This window comes from Pituophis catenifer, unplaced genomic scaffold, assembly GCF_029215685.1.
Source record: "Pituophis catenifer annectens isolate HBS135680 unplaced genomic scaffold, rPitCat1.0.hap2 SCAF_4, whole genome shotgun sequence".
Lineage (NCBI taxonomy): Eukaryota > Metazoa > Chordata > Lepidosauria > Squamata > Colubridae > Pituophis > Pituophis catenifer.
In genome coordinates, this window is record NW_027256884.1 from 107,559,824 (window position 1) to 107,586,664 (window position 26,841).

Below are 26,841 nucleotides of genomic sequence, written 5' to 3' on the forward strand. Positions count from 1 at the left end.
CTCTTCTCTTCTCTTCTCTTCTCTTCTCTTCTCTTCTCTTCTCTTCTCTTCTCTTCTCTTCTCTTCTCTTCTCTTCCCTTCCCTTCCCTTCCCTTCCCTTCCCCTCCCCTCCCCTCCCCTCCCCTTCTCCTTTTCCCTTCACTTCTCTTCCCTCTCTCATTAGCTGGACAGCTCTGTCAGGAAGCATCACTTGATGGATGCTTATCTTGTATGAAAACAATGTGAATGTTCCTAACTGGAATTTTGTTTGTAGATTTTTTTTCTATGCATACTAATCATTTTCATTTTCACACGATTGGTTTGTCAATTCTTGGATTAGAAAAGCTCTGCAGAAAATTATTCTGCAATATGTATAGTAGCTATTGGTGCTAATATCCATGGATATTCAGGGTTAATATCCAGATTCTTTCAATTAAGTGTCTGTGTTTCTTAGCTACATGCTGCTTGATTAGCCACTAGTATAATGAAATAATATAAAATATACTGCATTTCCTGCTGTTTCCCCTCTCCAATGCATTATTATGTGTCCCTTGGGTGGTTCTGCTGTCATAGAAAAATGCTGATATGCACAAAACAAATGGCATTATCTAATATTAACAGTCTAAAATAATATCATTCTTTGCACCCTGCAACTGTAGAATTTCGTTATTGGCAGAAATGTTTTTAAAGGTCACTAATAGCTTTGCAATAGCTGAAAGTATATCAGACCAACATTTCTGTCCATGGGCAACCATAGTCTCTAGATAAAAGTGAGGCACTGTAGATGTTAGAAATTCTGGTCATGAAACAGAGTTAGAATTCAGGTAGCATCAAGTTATTGCTACTTTCGTAACAGAAAGTAGAAATATATGAAGAATGAAATGTATTAGACATCTAATACATCCAACATCCAACTGGCAAACTGGGAGAAATTGTGGAAACAGAACATCAAAATGACAAGAGCCATACCCTACAAAGAAAACCTCATAAAAATGTTTTACAGATGGCACCTAACACCAGCCAGACTAGCCAAAATATATCCAAACACCTCCCCACGCTGTTGGAAGTGCAAAATAAAAAAGGGGACATACTACCATGCCTGGTGGAAATGTACAAAGGCCCAACAATACTGGAAGGACACAAAGGAAATCATTGAAGAAATAATAAACCAACAAGTAGAAAACACTCCAGAATTTTTTTTATTTGGAATGATAACAACACAACACAACAAAGAGACAAAATACCTCATCATACACATTTTGACAGCAGCACGGTTACTGTTTGCGCAAAATTGGAAATCAGATCAACTCCCAACCAAAGACAAACTAATCTCAAAGATAACAGAATGTGCCGAAATGGATAGACTGACACTAGAACTCCAAGATAAAGAAGAAAGTGAATTCTATCTTGTGTGGCACCAGTGGTATCAATGGCTGGAAAAGAAAATCAGTACAAATATAGATGAAAGAATATAGGGTAGAAAAAATAAAACCGGAAATAAATAAATAAAGAGGAGATGCAAGATTATTTCTAATCTAAAACATCTGAATTGACAATGTATTACGTATATATTAATTTATAAAGCAATATATATTCTGATGATGATCAAAACATATATGTAAAGTATGGTGTGGGTAGGTTGGTGGTGGGAACTCGTTTGTCTTTGTAATGTCTTTGTATTTTTTGTATTGTCTTTATATCTCTGTTTAAAACTCAATAAAAAAATTAAAAAAAAAAGAAATGTATTAGACATCTAGTCTCTAAATCTCATAAATACTAATTTTTCTAAAAGTTCTATGAAAGTTCAATAGAATTTACTCCTAAGAAAAAGATTGGGCTGTTAATGAACTACACAACAGAAATCTTTTGAGCAAACTTTATCAAAATTAATGTGTTCAAAAATAATGCCTACTGAATTTTGTCAAAATGTTATTCAAGTGACCACATTAGAAATTAAAAAAAAACTTCCAAATGAGGTAGTATTTAATTAATAAGATTAAAAAGGTTCTTTTAATGAAATAATGAAATTTGCTGTTAACCCTGAAGTTTTAAAGCTAAAGCCATATCACATGAATCAAAATCATGAAACCATAGCAGCTTTGATATCAAACACACAATAGTGCTATTGTGGACACCAAATCAGCCATACTTCATGGTGCTGCACTATCTATCTGTTCAACTATCTTTCATCCAGTTTATTTACAGTAGGTCTAGAGAGAGAACACACAGTTTAGATTTCTAAACAGAAACAATAATGTTTGCAAATGCAAAAAAGCATTTGTAAAAAGCTATTCAGATGAATTTCAAACGTGACTTCAATTTCCTTTCCAATAACAAAGGAATCCTTTTAAACATCAGCTGTGTAGAAGCTCAGCATATCGATTTATCCGCTTGGCTTAATTCCATATCCATGGTAGCACGATCATTCAACGGAAAGAAATAAGCACGTGTTCAAAACTTTTACAATATCAATTGAAGCAATCTCATCCTCAGTCAGGGCCTTATCAATAGCAACATTTTGAGAATGATGGCACAAATGCTATTATAACCTGAATTTTCTCATTTGGCTACTATTGTGGCCTGTCAGCCGCCAGCCCCTCCAGCAGCCGAAACAGATGAGGTGGTATGGGAGTCCGGGCCAGCATCAAGGCAACCTGAGAGCTCCGAGGTGGAAGAGGGAATGGAGCTATCAGAGATAGAGACAGAGGCGGAGCCTGGGCCATCCATTAGCCCTCAGATGGAGAGTCAACAGCCCCCAGGTCTGGAGGTAGCTATGAGGAAGAGGAGGAGGAGGAGCTGGGTCCAGTGCCTGATGTGCTGATGCGCAGAAGGCAGAGGAGAGGAGAGCGGTGGAAATCTATGGGCCGATCCTTGGGATGGAAGAGCCATTGCTGCTAGTGAAGCCCCACCCTAGCTCTCGGGATAAAAGGCAGGGGGAAGAGTTGAATAGGTGTGGCATTTCCTGCCGGACAGACTTATTAGCCTGCTGTGTGTGAGAAAGGGAGACTTTTTGCTGGAGCTGCTGGCGCTCCTAATAAAGGGAACATTTGTTTAACTACAGAGGGTTTGTCGTGTTTGGGAGCCAGGTCAGAACACCTATTTGTCCTCCTTCTTAGAGAAGCCTATGAATAAATAATGAGTAAAACATGAGATGGGAGCACTTCCTTTGTGCTCATATACTACATAGATAGCACATTTAAGTTTCCAGTGATATAGTGAAGCAAGATTGCAATGGAATTAAGAATTCCAAAATTCTAAACTCTGGCTTTGGTATAATGACAAGTTGGTAAGTGTTCAAATCTTGGTGGGAAGATGGGATGGTCCAAAGCTGGAGGCAAAGGAAGTTTATCACTTGTAATCTAGCTTTTATGATGTGTTGTTTGGCAGTACACTGTGCTTCAGTGTATTTTTCCCTCTGGAAAGTATACAATCTTGTCTTCTCCCATAGAAATTGCTGCTAAACAGGCCATATAGACCTAATGACTATATAGACCATATATATCTATCAGGCTAGGTACCAAATAGAAATAAAAGTCCACCAAGTCCAGTTTCCTGGCTTCCTTGTACCAAATATAGCCAATTCCTCCATTACTGAAGATATAGCCATCTCCATTACTGAAGAATTAGGAGAAGGATGATGAAACAAATATCTTAAATCTAAGATTTACAAGAGAACCCTGTTGCACTGTATGGCACTGAATTCTGGGCAGCATCAACAGGGACGAAAAGCTATCTCCATGCCATGGAAATGCGAATGCTCCGTTGGATATTGGGCATCTCCCTTCTTGGCCACATCACAAATGACACAATTCAACAATATTTTGGTGTGGCATCAATTATAGAGAAGATGAGAGAAGGCCAACTCTGCTGGTATGGACATGTCCAGAGAGCAACACCTTCCACCATGGCCAAGACTGCCTACCAACTAGAAGTCAATGGCTGGTGATCTTAGAGGTGCCCAAAACAGAAATGGCAAGACACCATCAACAAAGATATGCAAGCCACGGGCCTGTGTCCTGGAGACGCAGCTGACCGTGCAAAGTGGCGTTTGATGACCCGAAAAGCAGAAATACGCTAGGATGAAACAAAAATGGAAATTGTCCTCCTTGACCTTTTATAAGTTGCCTACCTATTGGAAGTCAAGGTTGCTGCAACCACTTTCTGCCATTTTTTTTTCTTTGTTGATCTGAACTAAAGCTGTAGCAATAACCTACAATTTGAAAAAGTTGGGTGAACCAAAAACCCAGAGCACAAGCCTGAAATTGGTTTCTTTGTGGAAGTTTCCTCCTGGTTACTCATCATCAGATCCTGAGAGAAAAAATGTAGCTGATCAAAAGGAGAAACTGTCTCAGTCTGACTGACATTCCCCATCCTCCAGCAGAGAAGACGGGTTAAGACTGCAAAACGTTCAGAAGAGAAAATTAAATGATGATTGGTATTGAAGTTGACTGAACCGAAAGACAATTGAAGCAGGGGCTGGATGAATAGGAGCTACTAGAATCATTGGTATGAAGGAATCAAAACCATAAGTAGACGTAACTCTATAGCAAAGTTACCTCAAAAAGGCCAATCATTTAATTCATATTGTAGACCATGCTGGAACTAGTGGATTTTCAAGTCTTAAGGCATTTAGAGACCAATATGGTATACTGCAGTGGTCCCCAACCTTTTTATCGCTGCGGCCCGCTGAGCGCGCGCAGGGGTGGGGGCACGGCCCAGGAGCTTTTGCGCACGGCCCATTGCGCACGGCCCAGGAGCCTTTGCGCTGCAGCGTTCATGTCCCCCGGCCGCTGTGCGGCCCGGTGCCAGGTACTCCACGGCCCGGCACCGGTCCGCGGACCGGGGGTTGGGGACCACTGGTATACTGAGTCCAAAAAAACCAGGGTCCTTTTGAAGTATATAAAGTTAAAAGTACCAAGGAAGAGGCAGATTTCCAGTAAGTGGAAGGCCCAAGATGCACTTTAAGAAAGTCACTGGGAGCATAATAAAATATGTTTTCCTTTTATTGCAAAGCAAACATGACCTGTTGGTTTGATTTCTGAGGTTCAGGACCAGAATCACTTACCTTGTTCTACTTGTATGTCAGTTCTTTTCCTATCTTTAGTCAGGCACACATATTTTAGTTGCTAGAATCATTTCAACTTCGCCTTTCTTGCATTTCAACTTTATGCATTCATTCTATCGGCTTGCTGGCTGTAATCAGCCATCTGTATCCCTCCCTGCGGGCTTTTCTTGAATTCCCTTGGCTGGCATCTGCTGTTTTAGAATGTCCCCACTGAATAGCTGTCATCCCTGGAGGCCATCTTTTTATTTGGATCTTCAGGGATGCCACACTTAGTACTGTGGGAAATTGGGAGGGGGGATTGCATGGAGTTTCAGGGATATCTAGCCATACTAACATTTTTTTCTCTGAGAATCAAGGACATCCAGCCTGCACCTGGAATGGTGTGACTGGGAGGCATCTCCAGTTGGGACGGTGCACTGATTGGACCATGTGATGGACATGTGGGTGCTGAGCAGGGTATTGAACTTTCCTTTGGATGGGGAAAACCTGGAAACTTTCAGATTCGAGTTTTCCCAGGTGTGCCAATATGACATCTCTAATAAAATGGAACTTTGAGGAACTTCTAGCCTCGGAGTCTTCTTTTGTTGAGGGTGTTACTTGGAACTCTGAGAACAGCACAATTTTATTTGTTTTGCAGTAGGACATTTTTAAACTTGGGGCTCCTATACAGGTTCAAATTTTGGGTGGGATTTGTCTCTTCTATTCTGGGGATAATGATGAATGGAGAGATGACAGAGAAAGTTAACATAGCAAAAGGAACAAGACAAAGATGTCTGTTATCACCATTGTTATTTGTGTTGACCTTGGAAGTTTTAAATAGAAATATAAGATGGAATGAAGAAATAAAAGGGATAAAAATTAAAAAAGAAAAATATAAACTACAAGCCTTTGCAGATGATTTAGTAGTTATATCGGAGGAACCTCAAATAACAGGGCCTAAATTATTAGAACAAATAGAAGATTATGGAGAAGTGGCAGGTTTAAAGATAAATAAAGAAAAAACAAAAATATTGGTGAAAAACATGATAGAAAAGCAAAAAAGAAATTTAAATGAGAAACTAGCTATACAAATTGTGAAAAAAGTGAAATACTTAAGAATACAATTAACTTCAAGATGTGTAACGATAAAAGAAGATAACTACTATACTTTTTTTTCCTTCCTGATGCACATTGTCTCATGGGTCTAAGAGCATAGTTTACATTTAATGTTTCATCAGTAAATAATAAACTTGATGTATACTACATATACATTTATTTATTTGATATATTTATATCACCCAGAGTCACCTTATTAGTGAGATGGGCAGTATATAATTTTGAAATAAATAAATAAATAATACATATTTCATATATTAATATTATTTATTTGACATATTTATATTTGCTTCCTATGCCGAAGCATCTCATAGCAGTTTACAGTAAAAACAATATTAAAATCATAAGTAAAACATACTTTAAACTAGCATAAGACAATATACAGTAAGAAGCTAAACATACCCCACTGAAAAAGTTGTAGGTTTTGGAAATATTCTTCCAGTATTTATTCTATGAGGAGAACTGGATGAGCTGGCTAAAAAGGTGGGCCCCATGAGAGGGAATGTATTTTTACAAACAGCCACTAGATGGCATTCATCACCTTTCAGCATGTAATAACAAGATTGCTTTAATGACCAACTGTGTCTCTAAAAGTGAAGGGGACAGATATTTGTAGCTGTACATTACTGGGAGCAATTAAGGACAAATGTATATAATATAGATACCTACATTTTGAAACTGAGATCTCTGTCTAGAGAACATAGGCAATAGGAACAGCTGCATTACCATTTTCCTGCAATGTGAAATGAAGTTGAAATGAAAAAACTGGAGAGAATTCCAATAATCAGGTGCCACCTAACTGACACCTCTTGCAGTGACTAGTTTTGGAAGAGAGGCATCTTAAGCTGAAGTGAAATCGAATCCCTAGGAGCAAAATGAGTTTTCTACTAGGGGTTTGCCTATTTATACGCTACATCCTTCAGACAGCTGCTTTGCCATGCTTAACATGACTAAATATATAACATAAGACTAGAATCAAATTGTAAAGCAGGCAGTTCCTGTCTCCCATAATTAAATTAAGCAATTCTTTTTGCTATTGTGTAGAATAAACTGAATTTGAAAAGAGGATAGTAAGTAACGATGCTTCCCATAATATTAAGTGGATTTATTCATAGTGCAAGAAACAAACTCAATCAAATAATTTGGGTACATGTATATTTGAGCTTTATGGACAAACTGAGAACCTTGGAATATCTTGGAAATGAACTGCAACCCGGTGGAAATTAATTCAAGATGAATATGTTGTCTGTTGCATATTTCAAACAAGCATATACCATTATATTTTAGAATACAGAATAACAAGAGTTGAAAGGGACCTTGGAGGTCTTCTAGTCCAACCCCCTGCTCAGGCAGGAAACCTATACCATTTCAGACTAATGGTTGTCCAGTCTGGTTAACAGATTAACAGAGTTGGAAGGGACCTTGTACTATAGGTCATCTAGTCCAACCCCGTCCCCCCATCTAAGCAGGAAACTCTATACCGGTGGTTGGTTGTCCCCGGTTTGGATCGGTTCACAAGAACAGGTAGTAAAACTGGTGGGAGGCTCCGCCCACTGACCCAGACATCATCAAAGTAGATCTGCGCATGCACAGAAGCTTCTGCGCATGCACAGAAGAGCGAAGCGAGCACGCGTGCGCTTGCACAATGCGAACCGGTAGTAAAGATAAGTAGAACCCACTCCTACTCTATACCCGTGATGGCGAACCTATGGCATGTGTGCAACAGGTGGCATGCATAGCCATATCAGTGGGCACGCGGGTTCAGCTCCAGTGTGCATGCACGCACCAGCCACCTGATTTTCGGGCCTTCTGGGCCCACCAGAAGTAGGGAAACAGGCTGTTTCCTGCCTCCGGAGGGCCTCGGGGGTGGGGTGGGGTGGGGAAGGCCTGTTTTTCTCTCTTACCTGGCTCCAGAGCCTCTCTAGGAGTCTGGGGAGGGTGAAAACGGCCTTCCCCACCCCCCCAGAGGCCCTCCGGAGGCCAGAAATGGCCTGTTTGCCAACTTCCGGAGGGCCTCTGGGGGGGGGGGGGAGGCCATTTTCACCCTCCCCAAACTCCTAGAGAGGCTCTGGAGCCAGGTGAGATAGAAAAATGGGCCTACCAGCCATCACGTGCCAGGAGCAGAGGGAGCGGGGGGGGGGTCATGCGTGCACATGCGGGGGCTGGGTGCATAGAATTATGGGTGTGGGCACATGCGTGTGCGACCCCCCCGCCCCCGGCATGCGATGGCAAAAAGGTTAGCCATCACTGCTCTACACCATTTTCTCCTTATTTCTAGGTTGAATCTCTCCTTGGTCAGTTTCCATCCATTATTCCTTGTCTGGCTGCATTTTGTATCACTTGAAATCTCTAAATATTTTTGGAAGATGCTACTGCAGTAGCAACAAGCACTAATTAAGCTATGAATCACTTCCAACTTTCCCAGGAAAGAGCAGAGCTGGTCCTCCAGCCAAAATTGGGCTAGAGTATTCCTTGCCTAGGAATCAAGGGGCAACATCATATAGTGAATCATCTCTTTTTGAGCAAACATTTTATTGTATCCTGTGGAGAATTACACCTGTGATATGGGTGGTTGTATACATCTGATAAATAAGGGTAACTTAATCCAGAACATGTTGTACTTTCAACACCAGGTCTAAGCAACCATTTAAAACAGTCACAATGTCAAGTAAGAAAGACATAATAGAATTAATTATTGTCAGTACATCGCCAAGATGTTTGTCAAGACAACCAAAGCACAGAATGTTATTAATATAAAAATATGCTTTTTAGACATGTTCAAAATAAAAGAAACAGGCTATACTAATTATGTCAACCAGTAAGATGGAAAAAATAATAACAAACAATGAAGACAGAGCAATTCCACTCCTATTTGGCTGTACCTTTTTCAGCAAGAAGATATGAGTTCCATCAAGTAAGTGTGATAAGCAAAATGTAAAGGCCTGTATTGAAGCTTGAGACTGACAGAAGCACAATACTTATTTTTAGAGCCTGGGACAGATCAGTTACATCCTAGGAAACTAAAGGAAATTGCTGATTGCTGTTCTGAATATTTTTGTTAGGCCTGGAAGCCATCTTTTGCATTGGGCCTTCAGGCCTGCCACATTTCCTACTGTGGGAAACTGGGAGGGGGGGATTGAATGGAGCATGGGTGATATATAGTCATAATAACATTCTTTTCTCAGAGAGTCAAGGACATCTTGTCCTGCACCTGGAGGGTTGGAATGGGAGGCCTCTCCAGTTGGAACGGTGTTTTGATTGGGCCATGTGATGGACTTGTGGGTGCCTTGCTGGGCAGAGATTTGGACTTTCTGTTGGGTGGGGAAAACCTGGAAGCTTTCAGATTCGGGTTTTCCCAGATGTGCCAATATGCCATCTCTAATAAAATGGAACTTTGAGGAACTTCAAGCCTTGGAGTCTTCTTTCGTTGGGGGTGTTACTTGGAACCCTGACAATTTTTATATTATTTATTTAATCAACATGGACCGTGCTTGACTCTCAGTTGATTGTGAGCAGCTTGCAATATAGACATAGAAAAAGAATAATGGAATAAAGAGGATTGGAAGATCTTCTAGCCCAAACCCCCAATGAAGCAGGAGACCCCTATACCATTTCAGACAAGTGGCTGCCCAGTCTCTTCTTAAAAATCTCCAGTGAAAGAATTCCCACAACTTCTGAAGGCAAGCTGTTCTTCCAGTGAATTGGTCTGTCAGGAAATTTCACCTTGTTACTAGCTGGGTTCTGTCCTTGATTAGTTTCCATCCATCATTTCTTGTTCTGCTGTCTGATACTTTGAAGAATAACTAAAACTAAACTAAGAATTATTTTTAAAAGTGGATCCAGAAGAGTGAAACAAGCAAATGTACCCTACACCAACCAAAGCTAGTAAAGGCATTGAGAAATTCTGGAGAACTAGTGAAATGGTAAGGGCAGGAGGAATGCAAATGTTAATCTTATCTTCAAAAAGAGAAAAAAAGGAGGATCCAGGGAATTACTGACTAGTCAGTCTTGACATCAATAGTTGGAAAGATTCTAAAATAGGGCACGAAGCAATCTTGAAAATACTGCAGTAAGTACCAGAATTCAACAGGGATTTGTTAAGTTCAGATGTTGCCAGCTCAACGATACCTTTTTTAAATCTTGTTTTATTTCAGTTTTGGTCAGGTACTGTAACTTCCTTAAAAGATCATTGCAATGTTGTAATGTCTGAAGCTGTGAAATGAGAACTAGGGCTTCCCAGACCAGACAGAACCATTATCTAAACCAGGGGTCTCCAAACTTGGCAACTTTAAGACTTGTGGACTTTAATTCTGGGAGTTAAAGTCCACAAGTCTTAAAGTTGCCAAGGTTGGAGACCCCTGGTCTAAACAATATGAAACTGTAATCTGAAGGCTGAAGAAAAAAAAAGGTCAATAATCAATTGATTCAAAAAGGGGAGAGAAAGAGGCTTAAGTTTAGGATCAGCCCAAGTTTATCCACTGAATGATGAAGACTATGGACTGTATTCACTGAAGGTTATGGACTGTAATGATCACTGTGGTATGGTAGACGGCATTTTTTTTCCAGTTCCCACTCTAGTTCGAGAAAGAATCTTACTCAACTAGTTTCTGTGTCTAAAGGAGAAGTAGAATCTGGATTTGCTTGTTTCTTATCTGGGACCTTAATTACTACAACCATACATACACGCAAGCACATGTACATGCACACACACACATACACACATGCATATATACATGGTATACAGACACACAAATCCATACATACATATAGCAAACAGATGTGATATATATATGACTTGTTACTTGTCTATAATAAATCAACCCATCCAGGATTTTTGCTACTATATAGTTCCTAAATGAGGAAATGATTTTTCCTGGAAGAGTAAAGATTTATAGCCAGGCCTGGCCTGACAGCTGAAGAACTTTTATGCCTTGAGTTCACTAAAGTATCTGACAAAATACTCCTGGCATTCTTAATAGTGTGCTTAATAGAATGAGGTCTAGATGACTTATCAGTTAAATGAATACGCATAACTGGCTTAAAAACTGGCTTGAAAATCACATTCAAAACTAGAAAACGATTCCTCAACAAATTGGTATGTCAGGAAATTCAGTTCTGGCTCCTCTAGACTTCTACAGTTTTATTAACGGCGTGGATGAGAGATGGAAGAAATGCTTATCAAATCTTTAGATGTAGATAGTATAGTTAATGTCCAAGAAGATTATTATCGCCTAATTTACGTCAGAAAAAAGGACAAAGTTAAAGGCTCACTTAATCCCAGGAAGCCAATCTTTGCTTATCTACCATGTAATTTTAAGTCCATTGCCAATAGATGTCAGTATTATCACATCTAACACATAGATTTCACCAATACCTTTAATTGTGCTGCTTGACAACAGGGCCACAATGTTTTCTTCACTGATTCTCAAAATAATATTTCTTATTAAAATATTTCCTGCCGCTCAAAATGAGTGTATTGTAATAATGTTTAGAAAGGTCATCATTCATATTATTCTGCTTATTGTTATGTCTGGCATCTTCAACACAAAGGCCAGCACACCCAGGAATTCTGTATTTCCATTCTCTCCGAGCAATGTGTGTGTGTGAGAGAGAGAAGAGAGAGAGAGAGAGAGAGAGAGAGAGAGAGAGAGAGAGAGAGAGAGAGAACACACACACAGATATACACCTCAGTAATTCATTAAAAAAAAACTAATCAAATCTTCTGGGATGAATTCTATTGTACCTAATATTAAATAGTATTTTCAGTACTATTTTAAACTGTGACTCTCTTTTTTATCAGAAGGTTGAAATACACTGTTAGATTAATGAAGAATATGCACAACAGTGCCCATTTATCTAATATTGAGAAGAATGTGCCCATTAACCAAATAAACACAGTTTTGTATGTATCCAAACAAATGAAGTTCAGGATTATTTAGAATGTCCATGTACTAATAGAATATTTTGCTACTAACATTATTTTCACACTGACAAGGCAGGTTTGGCAGCTAGTACGTGCCTATCTTCAATGATACTCAATTCTGATATCCTAATATCGTTGTAGCAACTGATGGAAATACAAATTAAAGACATAGCTATTAAGACACTGATGAGGACTTCTGTCATGATCTTTTTATTTTCCAGAGAAATTCTGTTAAGATCTGTACAGTTTGGGTATGCACCCAATATACACTGGATTATGTACATATTATTGTCTAAATACTAATGACAGAAGTCTTGTTGTCATATTCAAAATTGTTCCTTCTAAACCAGGGATGTCAAACTCGATTTCATTGAGGGCCGCATCAGGGTTGTGTTTGACCTCCGGGGGGCCAGGGTGTGCGCGGCCAGCGTGGATGTGGCCAGGTCAATGTCACTCATGTTAGGGGCGCCTGTGGAGGCCCGAGCATTCTGTCTGGGAAAATGGGCTCCTGACCTCCGTTTTCGGCCGCGACGGCCTCCTGCAACCCTCTGCCAGTGAAAACAGAGCTTGGGAGGGCCACAGGCAGTCCCCCTAAGCTCCGTTTTCACTGGCAGAGGTACCATGGGCCAGTCCTTTGCTGCTTCCAGGGCAGCCCCGTGGGCCAGATCTAAGCACCCCGTGGGCCGGATCTGGCCCTCAGCCCTTGAGTTTGACACCCCTGTTCTAAACTGATTCCCCATATCATTTATCTCTCCTAATAACCACTGATGTAGACCAAATCATATGAATATTACATTCTTCTGCCTTTGCCATAACAAAATAATTGTGATTTCTCAAAAAGCTGGTTGGTAATGTAGGGAAGCCACTGGTTGCTACTCACCTTCTGAAAGAAAAACTGTGTTGTTATAACAAAGACATCAAAGCCACATCTGGTTCTCTTGAGTTCTTCTTGGACACAATTGAATTTTCTGACGAGTTCATCACACCTATCCTTCATTTGCTGAATGAACTGCCGTTCTGGCTCTCGTGTCTGCAAATCTGGCTTTGCAGAAAATCCATTCCTTGGAACAGAAGACTTTTGTTTAGGATGTCCTGCAAGAAGCAATAAACATCCATATAACATCCACGTAATATGTTGTTTTATAGGTAAGAAGGTAGCTATTCACAGTCAGGAGGTGGCTGAACTGAAGATAAACTTGTCTTTTACGGCAGCCACAAATTAAGAGGAGACTGGTAGCATCTTTTCACATAATGAATTTTATTGAAAGACATAATTTAAACATCCGCAAATCTGCAATGTCTTTAATGTGCAATAATTAAGCTGTTCTATCGGATATTTTTCTTTCATAAACAAGAAAAATGTCACGGTGAAAAAGAGTTTTATGTGGATAATGTTTTGCACTTTTTTAAAAAAAAGGAATTATTATTACCCATGCATGGGTGGCCGTCTCTGAGGCTGCTGTCATAAAAATTGCCAAGTAAGAGAAAGAGCTGCTGTAGTAGCAACAGTCTGGGATAAAACTACAGGTAATCCTTGACATACAACAGTTTGTTTAGTGACCATCCAAAGTGACAACAGCACTGAAAAAACTGACTTATGACCATTTTTCATACTTACGACCATTGCAGAATCCCCATGGTCACATGGTCAAAATTCAGATGCTTGGCAACTGATTCACATTTATGACGGTTGCAATGTCCCGGGGTCATATGACCACCCTTTGTGACCTCCTGGCAAGCAAAGTCAATGAGGAAGCCAGCTTCAGTTAACAACCGTGTAACTAATTTAACAGCTGCAGTGATTCACTTAATAACTGTGGCCAGAAAGGTCGTAAAACGGGGTAAAACTCATTTAGCAACTGTCTCGATTAGCAACAGAAATTTTCGGCTCAGCTGTGGTCATAAGTTGAGGACAACCTGTAGCAGCCAATTGTTCTGACCCAGGCTCCCTTAACAAGCAGGAAGCAGGAATTGGTCCCAGCAAAACCTCTTTTATTTACACGACTGTGAATTACGTTCATTCACAGTCAGCAAGGTTTGTCTAAACAGTTTTTCCAAAGGAATATTTCTCAACACACCTTATCTCGTTTGGCAAGCTGCCACATAACTTGTTTCCAACCGCAGTACAAGGCAAAACTTGGCACAGAGTCTCTCAGAGTCAAAGAATGAATGAATTGTTCTCTGCAAAAGCCCACTCCTTGTTTGCTCCTCTTTTATTTCCTATGGGAGGGGCCAATCACCTCCAAGGTGTGGCTTTACTCCCAAATCGACCCTGTTTTCTGAGTTGTTCTTGTCTTCTGGCAGCTCTGCACATGCACACACTGGGATCGGGCTCCAGCTGTTCCTCTGCCTTGCTGCTGTCTAGCTCCCTCTCTGCCTCCGATGCAAAGCCCTGGTCCGAGCTTTCCTCAGCCTCCAGGACTGGCCCAAGTTCCTCCCCAACCTCCTCACTGTCCTATTCTGCTGCCAGCTCCGCTGGCCGCCGCCGAGCCACAACACCAATAAGGCAAACATTTAGATAGCTGATCATCATTGTCTTGCAAGCTTCTAGGATTCAAGTGTAGTTTTCAATCTTTTCCATCACTCTTGTACCAACCTTCTACAAGAACACTCATGCAAAACTCTACAGTAGAAGTCTCAAAGATGCTTTTTCTCTCTTTTTTTAAACAAAGGCAACTGGACTTTCTTTGTTTTTTTTTCTTTCTTTTGAAGTCATTTCACTTCTCATCCAAGAAGGTTCTTCAGTTCTAACTGAATGGTGGGAAGGGGGAAATGGAAGGATTTGGTGGGAATGAAGGAATGATGGGGGAACGGAAAAGAAGAAATCATCTCATTCCCCCCTTCCCCCCATTCTGTCAGAACTTCTTGGATGAGAAGCGAAATGTCCTCAAGCAAAAACAAAGAAAGTCCAGTTGGGACCACAATACCTGAATGACTGAGAATCTTAATAGACATCTAGGTTAAAAGCTTCTTTGCAACCTCTTGGGCCATGCTGCTGACTTTCAGACTCTCTTCTTATTCAGTGGAAACCTTATATTTTAGATACACAGTTTGCATTGCAAAAAATAATAATAATATTTTTTTTCTTCAATACCAGGCGACACTGATAACTGAGAATTAGGCAAAGATATACATACAAATATATGGTTGAAATGTATTTGATCAAAGTGCAGTGCAGCTATTTGAGTGAAAATCTTAACGGAACACCTACAGTATGTTTAGTTTTGTTTATACTGATTCATTTCACACGCCTTGCTAATCAGGGAACCTTCTAGGTTCCTTCACCACATGAGCCCTGTTTTTTTAAGCTGGTGGTTGGTTCACTGTGAATTTAGCATTCCTAAAAATAAAGTTTAACCAGAATTCAGTGTTGTTGCAGTGTGGATTTCTCCATTCCTTCCCACTTCCCTCCTCCCTCCCCTCCCCCCCTCCCCCACCCGCCCGCTGTCAGTCCGTGTTCCATTTACCACTGAGCATGCTCAGTCCTAATTTATCTGCTTCACAGTTTCAGTTTAGGCTTTTTTCTTTAAATATCTTTCTATCTTTACTTTGCTAAATTGTGATGTTTTCCCCAATCTGTTCAAGCTTTCTTCTTGTGTGCAGATGGTGCTGCTATGATTACCTAAGTCAGGGAACTCATTTCTGAACACCAGAAATAAAGAGATTAGGGGTAAACACAGAAAGGAATCAATAGAAGACTTGGATACAGGCATTTTAAAAAATGTCATATCAAGAATATAAATATTGGTGCCGGTGCTGATGCAGGGGTTTAGAATTGGCCTTTCTTCCAGAAAAATCAAAGGCTGCTTTAAAGACTTTCCCATATGCTGGAAAATCACAGCACCCAGCTTATCTCTGTACAATTAGCTATTTGCATGAAACCATGCAGAGTGGATTCAGATAAATGCCACATAACTCCTTATTCTGCAGCATCTTCCGGAAAGGCTTTGTGCAAAACCGTATTACAATAATCATTTTACTGCCTTGTTAATCATCAGAACGGTTTGATGATTAGTGATATCTAGTTCATAAAAGGAAAGTGAAGTTGATTCATATTCGTACATCTAAAAATTACCATTACCAATATTTCTTGCAAATATCTAAGCCCCCTGATATTAATTGCAAACTTTTAGATTCCCCCTACCCCGACTTACAACAGTTCGTTCAGTGACCATTCAAAGTTACAATGGCACTGAAAAAAGTGTCTTATTACCGTTTTTCACAATTATGACCGTTGCAGCATTTCCATGATAGTGTGATCAAAATTTAGATGCTTGGCAACTGGTTCATACTTACAACCGTTGCTATGACCTGGGGTCATGTGATCACCTTTTGTGACCTTCCGAAAAGCAAAGTCAGTGGGGAAGCCAGATTCACTTAACAACCGGGCTGCAGTGATTCACTTAACAACTGTGGCAGAAAGGCCATAAAATGGGGCAAAACTCACTGAACAAATGTCCTACTTAACAACAGAAATGTTACGCTCAATTGGGGTCGTAAGTCGAGGACTACCTGTAAAAGAAATGAAATTGCAGCCAATAGGTTGGAAGGCAAAGCAGCATTATTTCTTCTTTAAAAAGGTTTCTTGGCCACGTATGGGTATCCTTAGAAAATAAAACCTTTGAATGTCCATCTATCTAGCCTGAAAAAAGACAAGAGAAGCTTCAATGGTAGAGATCATCTGGGAGAGAAATGAAGTAGAGCAAAGAACCCATCTGTTGTGGCCTGCCAGCGGCCTGCGCGGATTGTGGCTGATCCTGACGACGAGGAGGCTGGTGTGGTGTCGCGCCAGCAACCTGCGCAGCCGGCGCTCGTGTCGGACAGCGAGGAGGCTGAAGAGGATGTGGTGCCAGAGGCAGAGACTCAGCCAGGGCCTTCAGAACCTCCAGAGGCTCCTTCAAGTGGAGAGAGCAAAGTGGAGGAGCCTTTTCTCAATGCTCGAGCACGCAGGGCTGCCAAAAGGCAGGAGTGGCTACTCAGGAGGAGGTCTCCTTGAAAGTAAGGCTTGAGGATAATTGGCCACTCCCTTAGCCTATTTAAGTCACAAGCCGTTAGTAAGTTTCTTGCTGGAAACAACTTGTAATTATCCTCACAGCATTTTTGGAAAAGTCTTATCGTATCTTGCTTTCTGGGCTGGTTGCCAACCTTTGCCGGACTTTGGTTTATTCTTGCTACTTAATAAATTTGATAAGGACCGTTGGTGTGTGTCAATATCCTCGCGAATCCGGAGCTGGGGCAGAACACCATCTTAACATCTTGTTTTCAGTTAAATGAGTGTTTTGCTTTTGGCCTTGATGAATGAGTAAATCTTATTCATTGCAGCCATTTTGTGGGAATGTCCACAGCAGGTTCTCAAAATTTCCCAGGTGCTCACTGGCTCAAAAAACATTACCTAGCTGTGTTCTAAATTACATAGGGACCTTCCATAATTACAAAAGCTCCTTAGGAAAGAAATTAATTTTCAAGGTGTGAGGGGCATGAGCCACAAGCCACTGGGAATGTGGGGGAGGTGGCGGTGAGACTAACAAACACATTCCATATTTTCCTCTGCATGCAGAGAGGAGTGAACAACTGTCTGAAAAAAACCTGACCATCATAGCAGAAGAGTAATTGCCTAGGCATGCAGTTACATTTACCTGAAAAGAAAAGGGGGAGGGGGAGGAAAGAGAGAGATGGGGGGGGATGTATCTGTTCCAGAAAGAATCTGTACTTTCATTTTTCCAAATATTACAGTGATGCAGAAGAGCACTGAGGTTGCAAATAAATGAGTTTATCTTACACACCACTGTCAGTAATAAAATTATATCACAGAGTTTCACATTTCAAGGAATTCACTGGCTTTGTTTCTACTAAGACAGCAAGCTACTTTAGTTTTATTTTTTTTTAAAGTTATATATACAAGTCATAATAGGCAGCCTGAGTCCTAACAGGCCTAAAATATCATTATTGTGGAACTGAATGCTGGTGGCCACATCAAAGCTTCTGTGGCTATTTTCTCCTCCTCACAATAATCTGAAGTGCTCACAGATGTTTTCTAGAGCTGATGTCAGTGTTCAAAGACAGTTTCATTGGACTCAGTGACTTTCCATGGGCTTTTGATGAACTGCAGGTGCCAAAATAGCACTTATAGTGAATTTATCTAGAAAGGGAAGATGAGAAAACATTCGGAAAGCCTGGAAATTCTGTCCAATGACATTTTCTGAAATTGATATTTACACTAGACAAAAAGTTGGCTAAAAGTAGTATGCAGTGTATTATGAGGTGTTGGTGATTTGGGAACCAAGATTTATGAAAATAGGATTTTGTTGTAGGACAACACTTTGAAAGGTATGGTTGTTTTGAACAATTTGGGGAAAATGATAGATATGTTACTCTAGCCATGTACTGTTCAGTGAGTGCATAACATAAACTGGTTCTTAATAAAAACCAAAATTCATGTATTGCTAGACCTGTAAGAGGCTGGAAAGAAGAAGCACTCCAGTTTTACTTTTAGTATTTGCAATGCACAAACTCTACTCACAATTTTTGTGCATTGTTTTTGGTTGCAGCTACTGTATTTTTTGGACTATAAGACGCACCGGAGTATAAAATGCACCTAGATTTCGAAGAGGAAAATAAGAAAAAAAAAATAGTTTTTGGCCTCCATGCATCCAGTTTTTGGCCTCCCCGGCCCCCAGGAGCACTCTGCAGACCTCCCAAACCCTCTGCGCGTCCTGCTTTTGCGAAGAATGGGCCTCCTTTTGGCCTCCTGAACCTCCCACATGTCCCATTTTTGGCCTCCCCAGCCCCCAGGAGCACTCTGCAGGTCTCCCAAACTCTCTGTGCATCCCGTTTTTGTGAAAAATGGGTCTCCTTCTGGTGAAAACGGGACATGCGGGGGGGGACGGGTTTGGGAGGCCAAAAACAGGGCCATATTTGGTCTATAAGATGCACCGATTTCCACCCATTTTTTTGGGGGGGGGGGAAGTGTATCTTATAGACCGAAAAATACGGGTCATCTTTCTGTGATGAAGAGTTTTGGATGCCACTTATACAGGACTCTGGGTTTATCCAGTGAAGAAAGAGTAAAAGTGCCTGGAATTATAAGGACAAAGCTGGTGTGCACATCTTCACTTCTCTCTCTACTTATTCAGGCAAGAATGCCTAAATACTATTTTTGCTTCCGTCACAACCATTTGAAAACCAATGCAAAATAGTATTTTATTCTTATCTAAAACACCCAACTTTTGTCAACAATGCATGCCTTCAAGGCAGTGTTGACTCATAACAACTGAGTTTTCTTTGCAAGGTTTTTGGAAGCTATTTGCCATTTTCCTCTTCCTACTGGAGAGGGAGGGAGGGAGGGACACACACAGACACACACACACAGACTGGCTCAAGGTCACTCTTGATGCCGGAAGGTGCAAGTAGTATCCAGTTTTCTAGCCTGCTGTTTTAACCACTACCACAAACTGGCTCCTTTTGTTAATAGAAATGACTTTTAATAAAAAATAATTAAATCAGTTATGATATCAAATGGCCCAGAGATATGTGAGAGAGTGATTCAGAATCACCTACAACCCGATAACTAATAAGTTAAAAAGTTAAACTTCTAGCTTGTATTTTCCTATGCACTAATAAGCACTTATTAATGTGTAATGGTATGTGGCAATAACCTTGGGAGATGGAGGAAGAGCCATAGCTGGGGCAATGGTTGGATAAGAGGCAGTTTAGCCTGCAGTAGGAATGTGGATTTGGCAAACATTTTCAGATGGCAACTTCCCTAGCTTTTTGAGCAGTAAAAGTGGCAGGAGAGAAATGTACTTCCAGACTTGCAAGAATTTGTTAATGTAAAGTAGAATTAGTTCAATTGGGCCTGCTTATTGTCTGAACTACCCTGCGAGGTTGACAATGTGTTCTGGCAAAAGTGGAAGACAAACAACCTTGTTATTAGTTCTGTTGCTTTTGCTATACTTTGGATTTAATTAGAACTGTTTGAGTTTTTTTGCAGTATCTTCTATTGTTAACGTTATGATGATATGGATAGAAAGAAATAATAAAGCAGAACATCCATTTTTTAGAAAAATAATGAAATCTGCTTTGTATTTAAAACACTAGGAAACCAAGAAACTTCAAAGCTATTCAATAATGAGGTCAGTGAGTCTATTTCAAAGTGCCTTCCTTGGGGAGTCCGCAGCTAAATTGTTTCAGATTTAATTAAAGAAAATTCCCTGAAACTTTGTCCAAGTCTTCCAAATCCCTGCAGCCTCACAATATTTGAACTGAATGCCTTTAAATTGTCTTTCCAAATGTCATTGTAATTTAAGTTTTGTCAGTTTTGTCCTTGCGGATAATCTTGAGCTTCTCCATTCATCTAGCGCTAACAGAACAACTCAAAATGCATATTGTCTCACCACTTTTCTGCTTCATACAGAGAATCTACAAAATACAATGCACATAGAATGATTCTGAATTTTTTTATGCAGTGGTGAAGTTATGAGGAAGGATATTATTTAGGGCATGGGCATGATAATTGCTTTAGAAATGCTTTAAATTATACCCCGCATGGATGTTAGAAGATAAGACCATTCAAGCATAGACAGACACATTTTTGCTGGAAGCAGGTTAGAAGCTCCAAATATCAGGCAGTCAGAACAAAGATTTCCTGGACATTTTACGACGGGCAGATGGGGAAAATGATACGGCGTTTGTATTTTAATAGTGTTTTTCTATGTGTTTGGCACAGGGTGCCAGTCTCCTCTTTCACCATCCTTTCCAAATCATTCTCCATCTCATTCCAAAATAGTTAGGCTAATACTGGTTACTTACCCAATTATCAATTATAATGAATTATTTTAAAAAGTTTTTTAAAAAAGTATCTGTAGGTATAATATCCTCCTCCTTTTCCTCCCCTCATATTATGAGGGTGGTCTTGAGATGACATCTGTATTGATAATAGCCGAATGTCTCTCACGCTTGATTTCTAAAACTTCGCTGATAGCACCTCAAGCATTTCTCCTGTCCAGATATTATTTTCATTCATTCATTCATTCATTCATTCATTCATTCATTCATTCATTCATTCATAATTGAACTTCTATGCTGTCCATCTCACCATGGTGACTCTAGGCAGTTTACAGTCATATAATTAAAATACAATATAAAATGTATTTAAAATAACTATGTGATAAAATAATAAGTAAAAACTGTAGCTTTAAAATTCAGTTAAAATTAAATTAATCAAGATGGGAGGAAGGGACCAAGTATGCATGGGGATGAGGTGGTGGTCTGTCTAATTCATTAAGCACCTCCAAGATGCCACTCCTGTATTGGGAGTGCATTTGGAATCATCAAAGACAGACATTAAACAGGGATTTTGTGGAAATGCCTTATCTTTTTTTTTTCAGTCATGAAAGATTGGAGAAATGTGCTTTTAGTACACAGAAGTTTCTTAAAAATATTCAAGAATCCTGTGACATTGTGATATTTGGTAACAGAGGCAGGGCTGAATGTACCATACAATGAACAATAGAGATTAAGCATAGGTATGCTTAATCTAACAATGAGAAAGGCTAAGGATGATAGTCTTCTAGTACTTGAGGGTCTGTCACAGAGAAGAGTGGATTCACCTATTCTCCAAAGCACCTGAGGGCAGGATAAGAAATAACAGGTGGAAGATCTTTAAAGAGAGATCAGCTGGAACTAAGAAGAAATTCCTGACAATGAAAACAGTTAATCCGTGGAACGATTTATCTCTGGAAGTTGTTGGTTCTCTATCATTGGATGTTTTCAAGAAGAGACTAGACAGCCATTTGTCCAGAATGGTATAGGGTCTCCTGCTTGAGCAGGAGATTGGATTAGAAGACCATCAAGGTCTCTCCTGCATGTGCAGAAGGTAAAAAACAGGTTACTTCCTGGTTAAAACCAGTAAATAACGATGACTGGGCGGGTGGGTGGAGCCTCGTGCTACCGTCACTACCGGTTCTCCGAACCACCCGCCACCATTGCTACCTGTTTGGTCAAACCAGTCCGAACTGGTAGCATTTCACCCCTGCCACAGTGCCATAATATTTTGATTTCCATCCTAATATACATACTGTTTGATGGATACTGACTCACTTCAGCTCATAGGTAGTCCATAGCAGCCTTGTTCATAGTTTGCCAATTGAGAAATGGGTATAACAAAATGTAATGTGCTTTTAGTTGATTAAGTAAGCTTGATAAACTGAAAACCATCTGTTTCTCAAGTGTCTATAGAATGTCTCCTTTCAGACCCAGACTTCTATTGCTAGTGTGTGTAATAAATTTGTATTTGTGTGTAGTGATAAATTTTATAATACTTTGCATCCAATCAATATATCAGTTTTGAGCTGCAACATTTTCCTTGAAATAGAAAATTGTCCAATCCAAGCTGAAGGGTTTTTTGGCCTTAAAAAGAAATGTTAGGATTATTTTTAAAGTGTGCATTCCAGCAACATTTTCTAAACAGCTCTACAGAAAATGCGCATCTGCTTTAAAATGCTGGCATGTATTGTCCTGTTATTATGCAATACAGCTGTCTCTCCTCTTTCGCTGTCATAATTTTAAAAACATAGACCAGCAATTTAGAGAGTTTCATCTCTGGCATTTTGAAATATAATGACACTCTACTCAAACAATAAACTTTTGCTACAATTATATATTTAGTGACAGCCCATAGTTCAGAATAGAATATATTCAGATTTGGTTAATTTCTTTTGGCTCTCTGAGAGTTTCCCCAAAAGTAGCCCAGGTCATGCTGAGAAGCAACATTAAACCTTCAAAATGACTTTCAAGATCATTTGGGAGATCAGCTGCACTCAATCCAACCTGTCATTTAAAACTATTGTAACAAAGGTACATGCTTTTAACAGGACAGGTGGTACTAAGAATAAAAAATAATATCATGGAAAGCCTAGGGAGATGACCAAGATGATTAGATGTAGTGTTCAGACGAGGGAATGGTTGAGATTACCTACTAGTTAAATTTAAGTACCTTAGTGTGCAAGTGAAGACCTCATCCAAAACAGTGGATATGATTCCTGGCAGACATATGCTACTAGTATTGTCTCCACTTACATTCTATGTGTATATTTGCATATAAACCACTTAGTTTACTTAATTTACAGGCTAGTAAGGTAATGCTTAAAATTCTGCAATCTAGAGTTCAACAATACATGGAAGTATATTTGGTAAAATTGCAAAATATAAAATTGGGATTCAGAAAACGCTGGGTACCTGTAACATTGCTAGTATCCAATGGATAATTGAAAGCAAGGTGGTTTTAAAAATATACCTACTTCTTCTTTATATATTATAAACAGTGGTGACTGGATATTCCATATCAAACATGAATACCCTGTAAAAACCTGAATATATGAAATCCAAGAAAATGGTGTATAGTGACCAGAAAATCACAATTAGAATGAAATTTGACCACCTAAATGGTTCATAACTGGGAAAGGAATACACCAAGGTTATAAATTGTCACTGGATTTATTTATATGCAGAATATATGATAAATGTGAGAATAGAAATTGGAATTAAAATTGTTGGAAGACACATTGATTGAACTTAGATACGTTAATGACATACTTTGATGGTTGAAAGCAAGAAAGACTTAGGGAATCTCTTGTTGAAGGTAAAAGAATAGAATGCAAAAACTGTATTTATGCTATTGAACATTGTCATGATATTCTGTATTAAATTAAGTAGTTTCACAATTAGAATAATGTAGCTGAATCTGTAAACAGCTTAGAGAGGGCTGTAAAACACTGTGAACCGGTATATAAGTCTAAATGCTATTGCTATTAATCATACAAATTTTCATTATATGGGAAAGGAGGAGAAACAATTTGGAAATGCCTTTCCACGCTGTTTTTATTTACAAGTTTATTTGTGGAAATGTTTAAACGTTAAATATTTAAACCTCCAATTATCTCACTAATTGAAGAATAATTTTATCTCATTAAAATGTTTTTATTGAGAACTCTTACTAGTCAGCCAAATCAATACTGTAGTTTTAAGTACACATGCATTGTATTCATCTGACCTTCTCATTTATTGTTCACAGTTATCAACCACTTGTCTCCACCTGTGGCATTTTAATTATGTAGACTGATATAGAAAACAATACTGCAGTTAAATGCAGGGACTGCTGACAGAGGACTAAAGGAAAAGCAGAACACAGGTTTGTACATGAGCCAACAATTCAGGATTTATTTTTCTTCTTTTACTACCCATAGGAAATATGATGCCTTCTACTTGATAACATAGTATGTTAAAAAAATAACCACGGCTAGAAATGTTTGTACACTATGCATAACATGATAGCATTTCTTGACAAATTAAATAAATTCCATATTTTTAACAAGGTCCTCATTTATAGAAAAAAATACATTGTTTGTTCCATCCAGAGATAATCTGATACAATTTGCTTTGTCTGCTCATATAATAAACTTGCTTACTGATGCTTGACGGTCTGAGATTTAATGTTTATAGAGTTTGTGTTCATGCAGGGCAACCTAACAAATAAATAACACTTTTTGCTTTCTTCTCCCTCATTTCCCCTAATCAATCAGAATAAATGTATAACTAAGAAGCTTTGTAACGAATGCTGCAAGTAGCTTTTGAAATGGTCACACAATGGAAAAAGACGTAGCTGCTTTAACCATTTAAAAACTGAACTCTTGTTCAGCCTTGTACAGATTTCCATTGATCTAGACCAGGGGCCTGCAATCTTAAACACTCAAAGAGCCATTTGGACCAGCTTCCCACAGAAAAGAAAACATCGGGAGCCACAAAACCCTTCCTGTGCCTATTTCTTTTTTTTTTTTATTGAAAAAGTTTTCAAATACAAATTTTTCCCCCTTTTTTCTCCCCCCTCCTCCCTAACCCCTCCTCACCACCCATCCCCCCTGTGACTTCTTCAAAATAAAAACCCTAATACATAACAGATTATATAATATTTTACCATCCCCTTACTCCCTCCTCCAAATACTGACCCTTACTTGCTAATGATATTATTAATATTATTACTTCCCCCTTTCACCATACACTTCAAGATAAATTCTACTATAACATTGTATAATAACTTCTGATTTAGCACAATATTATTATGACTCCCAATTTAGCAATAATCTGCCCTTTTTTCTCCTCCCCCATACTTATGTCTGTATATTAATATAACATTTCAGAACAATCTTAATAAATCCTACTTTAACATTTAATCTTTTGTATATATTAATATAACATTTCAAAGCAGCTTTCACTCTAAATTCTAATTTTACATTTATTCAACTCTATCCATTTCCTCCACTCCCATAAATATATCTCTTAAGCATCCCTTTTCTTAACCTATACAGTCAATAAACTAGCCTGTCTCCACCCACTTTCCTACCAAATTACCATTGCCTGACTATTTCTTGTGCGGCCACAAAACTAGCATATGTAGTTGAATTAAATGTTCAGTTTTCTTCTAAACTTTTTTTTTTCTTGGATTTATTCATGGTTGACCTACTGGGGGTTGAAAAGATCAATAAATCACGTGTCGGCGGGTGTCACACATTGGTGGTTGTGACGCATATTTTGAGTGACAGGGAGCCATAGCAGAGGGGTGAAAGAGTCACATGCGGCTCCAGAGCCGCAGGTTGCTGACCCCTGATCTAGACGTTATTCCAGAAAGCCATACTTTAATCATTTGCCACATTTAAAACCTTTTTTAAAAAAATAAGTGTTCCCAGATTACAAATACCTGGTGAATGGAGCTTGGTGGCTGCCACTATCAGCCTCTTGGGGGATGAGATGATAGGCCTGCTGCTTTCCTGATCTTTCTGTCCTTCTTTTTTTGGCCCTGTAAGAAAAAGATATATGTATATGATTGAAAATGAACCATACAAGAATAACAGAATAGGAACGGACCTTGGCAGACTTCTAGTCCAACCCCCTGCCCAAGCATATTTGACGTCACTCCCTCAGATGCTACATCAGTTAATGGAGATTTCCCCTGGACAGAATAAATTTAGCTTCCTTTCTTATTGCTAAGTCACTGAATAAAGCTTATTTCAAGAACCTCTTTTGAACATTAGGAGAAAGAAAGAGTATGAGTCAAAATACACAGAAGACTTTAGGAAGGTTGGTTTGTGAACTACCATTATAGATTAATCAGATCACAGGCCAGATTTCCCTTATGTGTCTGAAATCAATTTGCTACTCACAAAAATACAAGTTTCTTTATTATTTAGGAATTGAGAATGAAAGAAAAATAGTTTGATAACATATACTGCCCTATACACAGATGCTTTTGAGGAAACCGAGTAAGATTTATGTTTAGAATCTCACTGGTGTAGTAAATCAGACACTAGACTGGCACCAGGGGAGACTCAGGTCTAGTCCATTCGCAGCCATGACTAAGGATGACTTTGGGCCAGCCCTTCTCTTATAATAATAATAATAATAATAATAATAATAATAATAATAATAATAATAATAATAATAATAATAATAATAATAATAATAATAATAATAATTTTATTTCTATACCGCCCTTCTCCCGAAGGACTCAGGGCGGTGTACAGCCTATTTAAAAACACAGACAAAACAATGATATAAAATTTAAAATAATTAAATAAGTGGCTCAAATTTAAAACCCCAATAAATTTAAATACCCCAATTTAAAACTATTGTGTTGATAGTCCGGCCTGGCGGAACAACAGGGTCTTCAATGCGCAGCGAAACACCCGGAGGTCGGAGATCTTACGAATTTCCGGGGGCAGTTCGTTCC

At 39.2% G+C, this 26,841-nt stretch overlaps 1 protein-coding gene across 1 annotated transcript in view; it reads right to left on the minus strand.

Annotated features, from left to right (window-relative positions):
- MTUS2 (microtubule associated scaffold protein 2) overlaps positions 1 to 26,841 on the minus strand; it is a 225,482-nt gene that overhangs the window by 49,804 nt on the left and 148,837 nt on the right. Inside the window, exons 5-6 of the mRNA XM_070943875.1 lie at positions 25,813 to 25,911; positions 12,943 to 13,154 (exon numbers count right to left, since the gene is read on the minus strand). Of these exons, the coding sequence (XP_070799976.1) occupies positions 12,943 to 13,154; positions 25,813 to 25,911 (311 nt within the window). The remainder of the gene's footprint in view (positions 1 to 12,942; positions 13,155 to 25,812; positions 25,912 to 26,841) is intronic.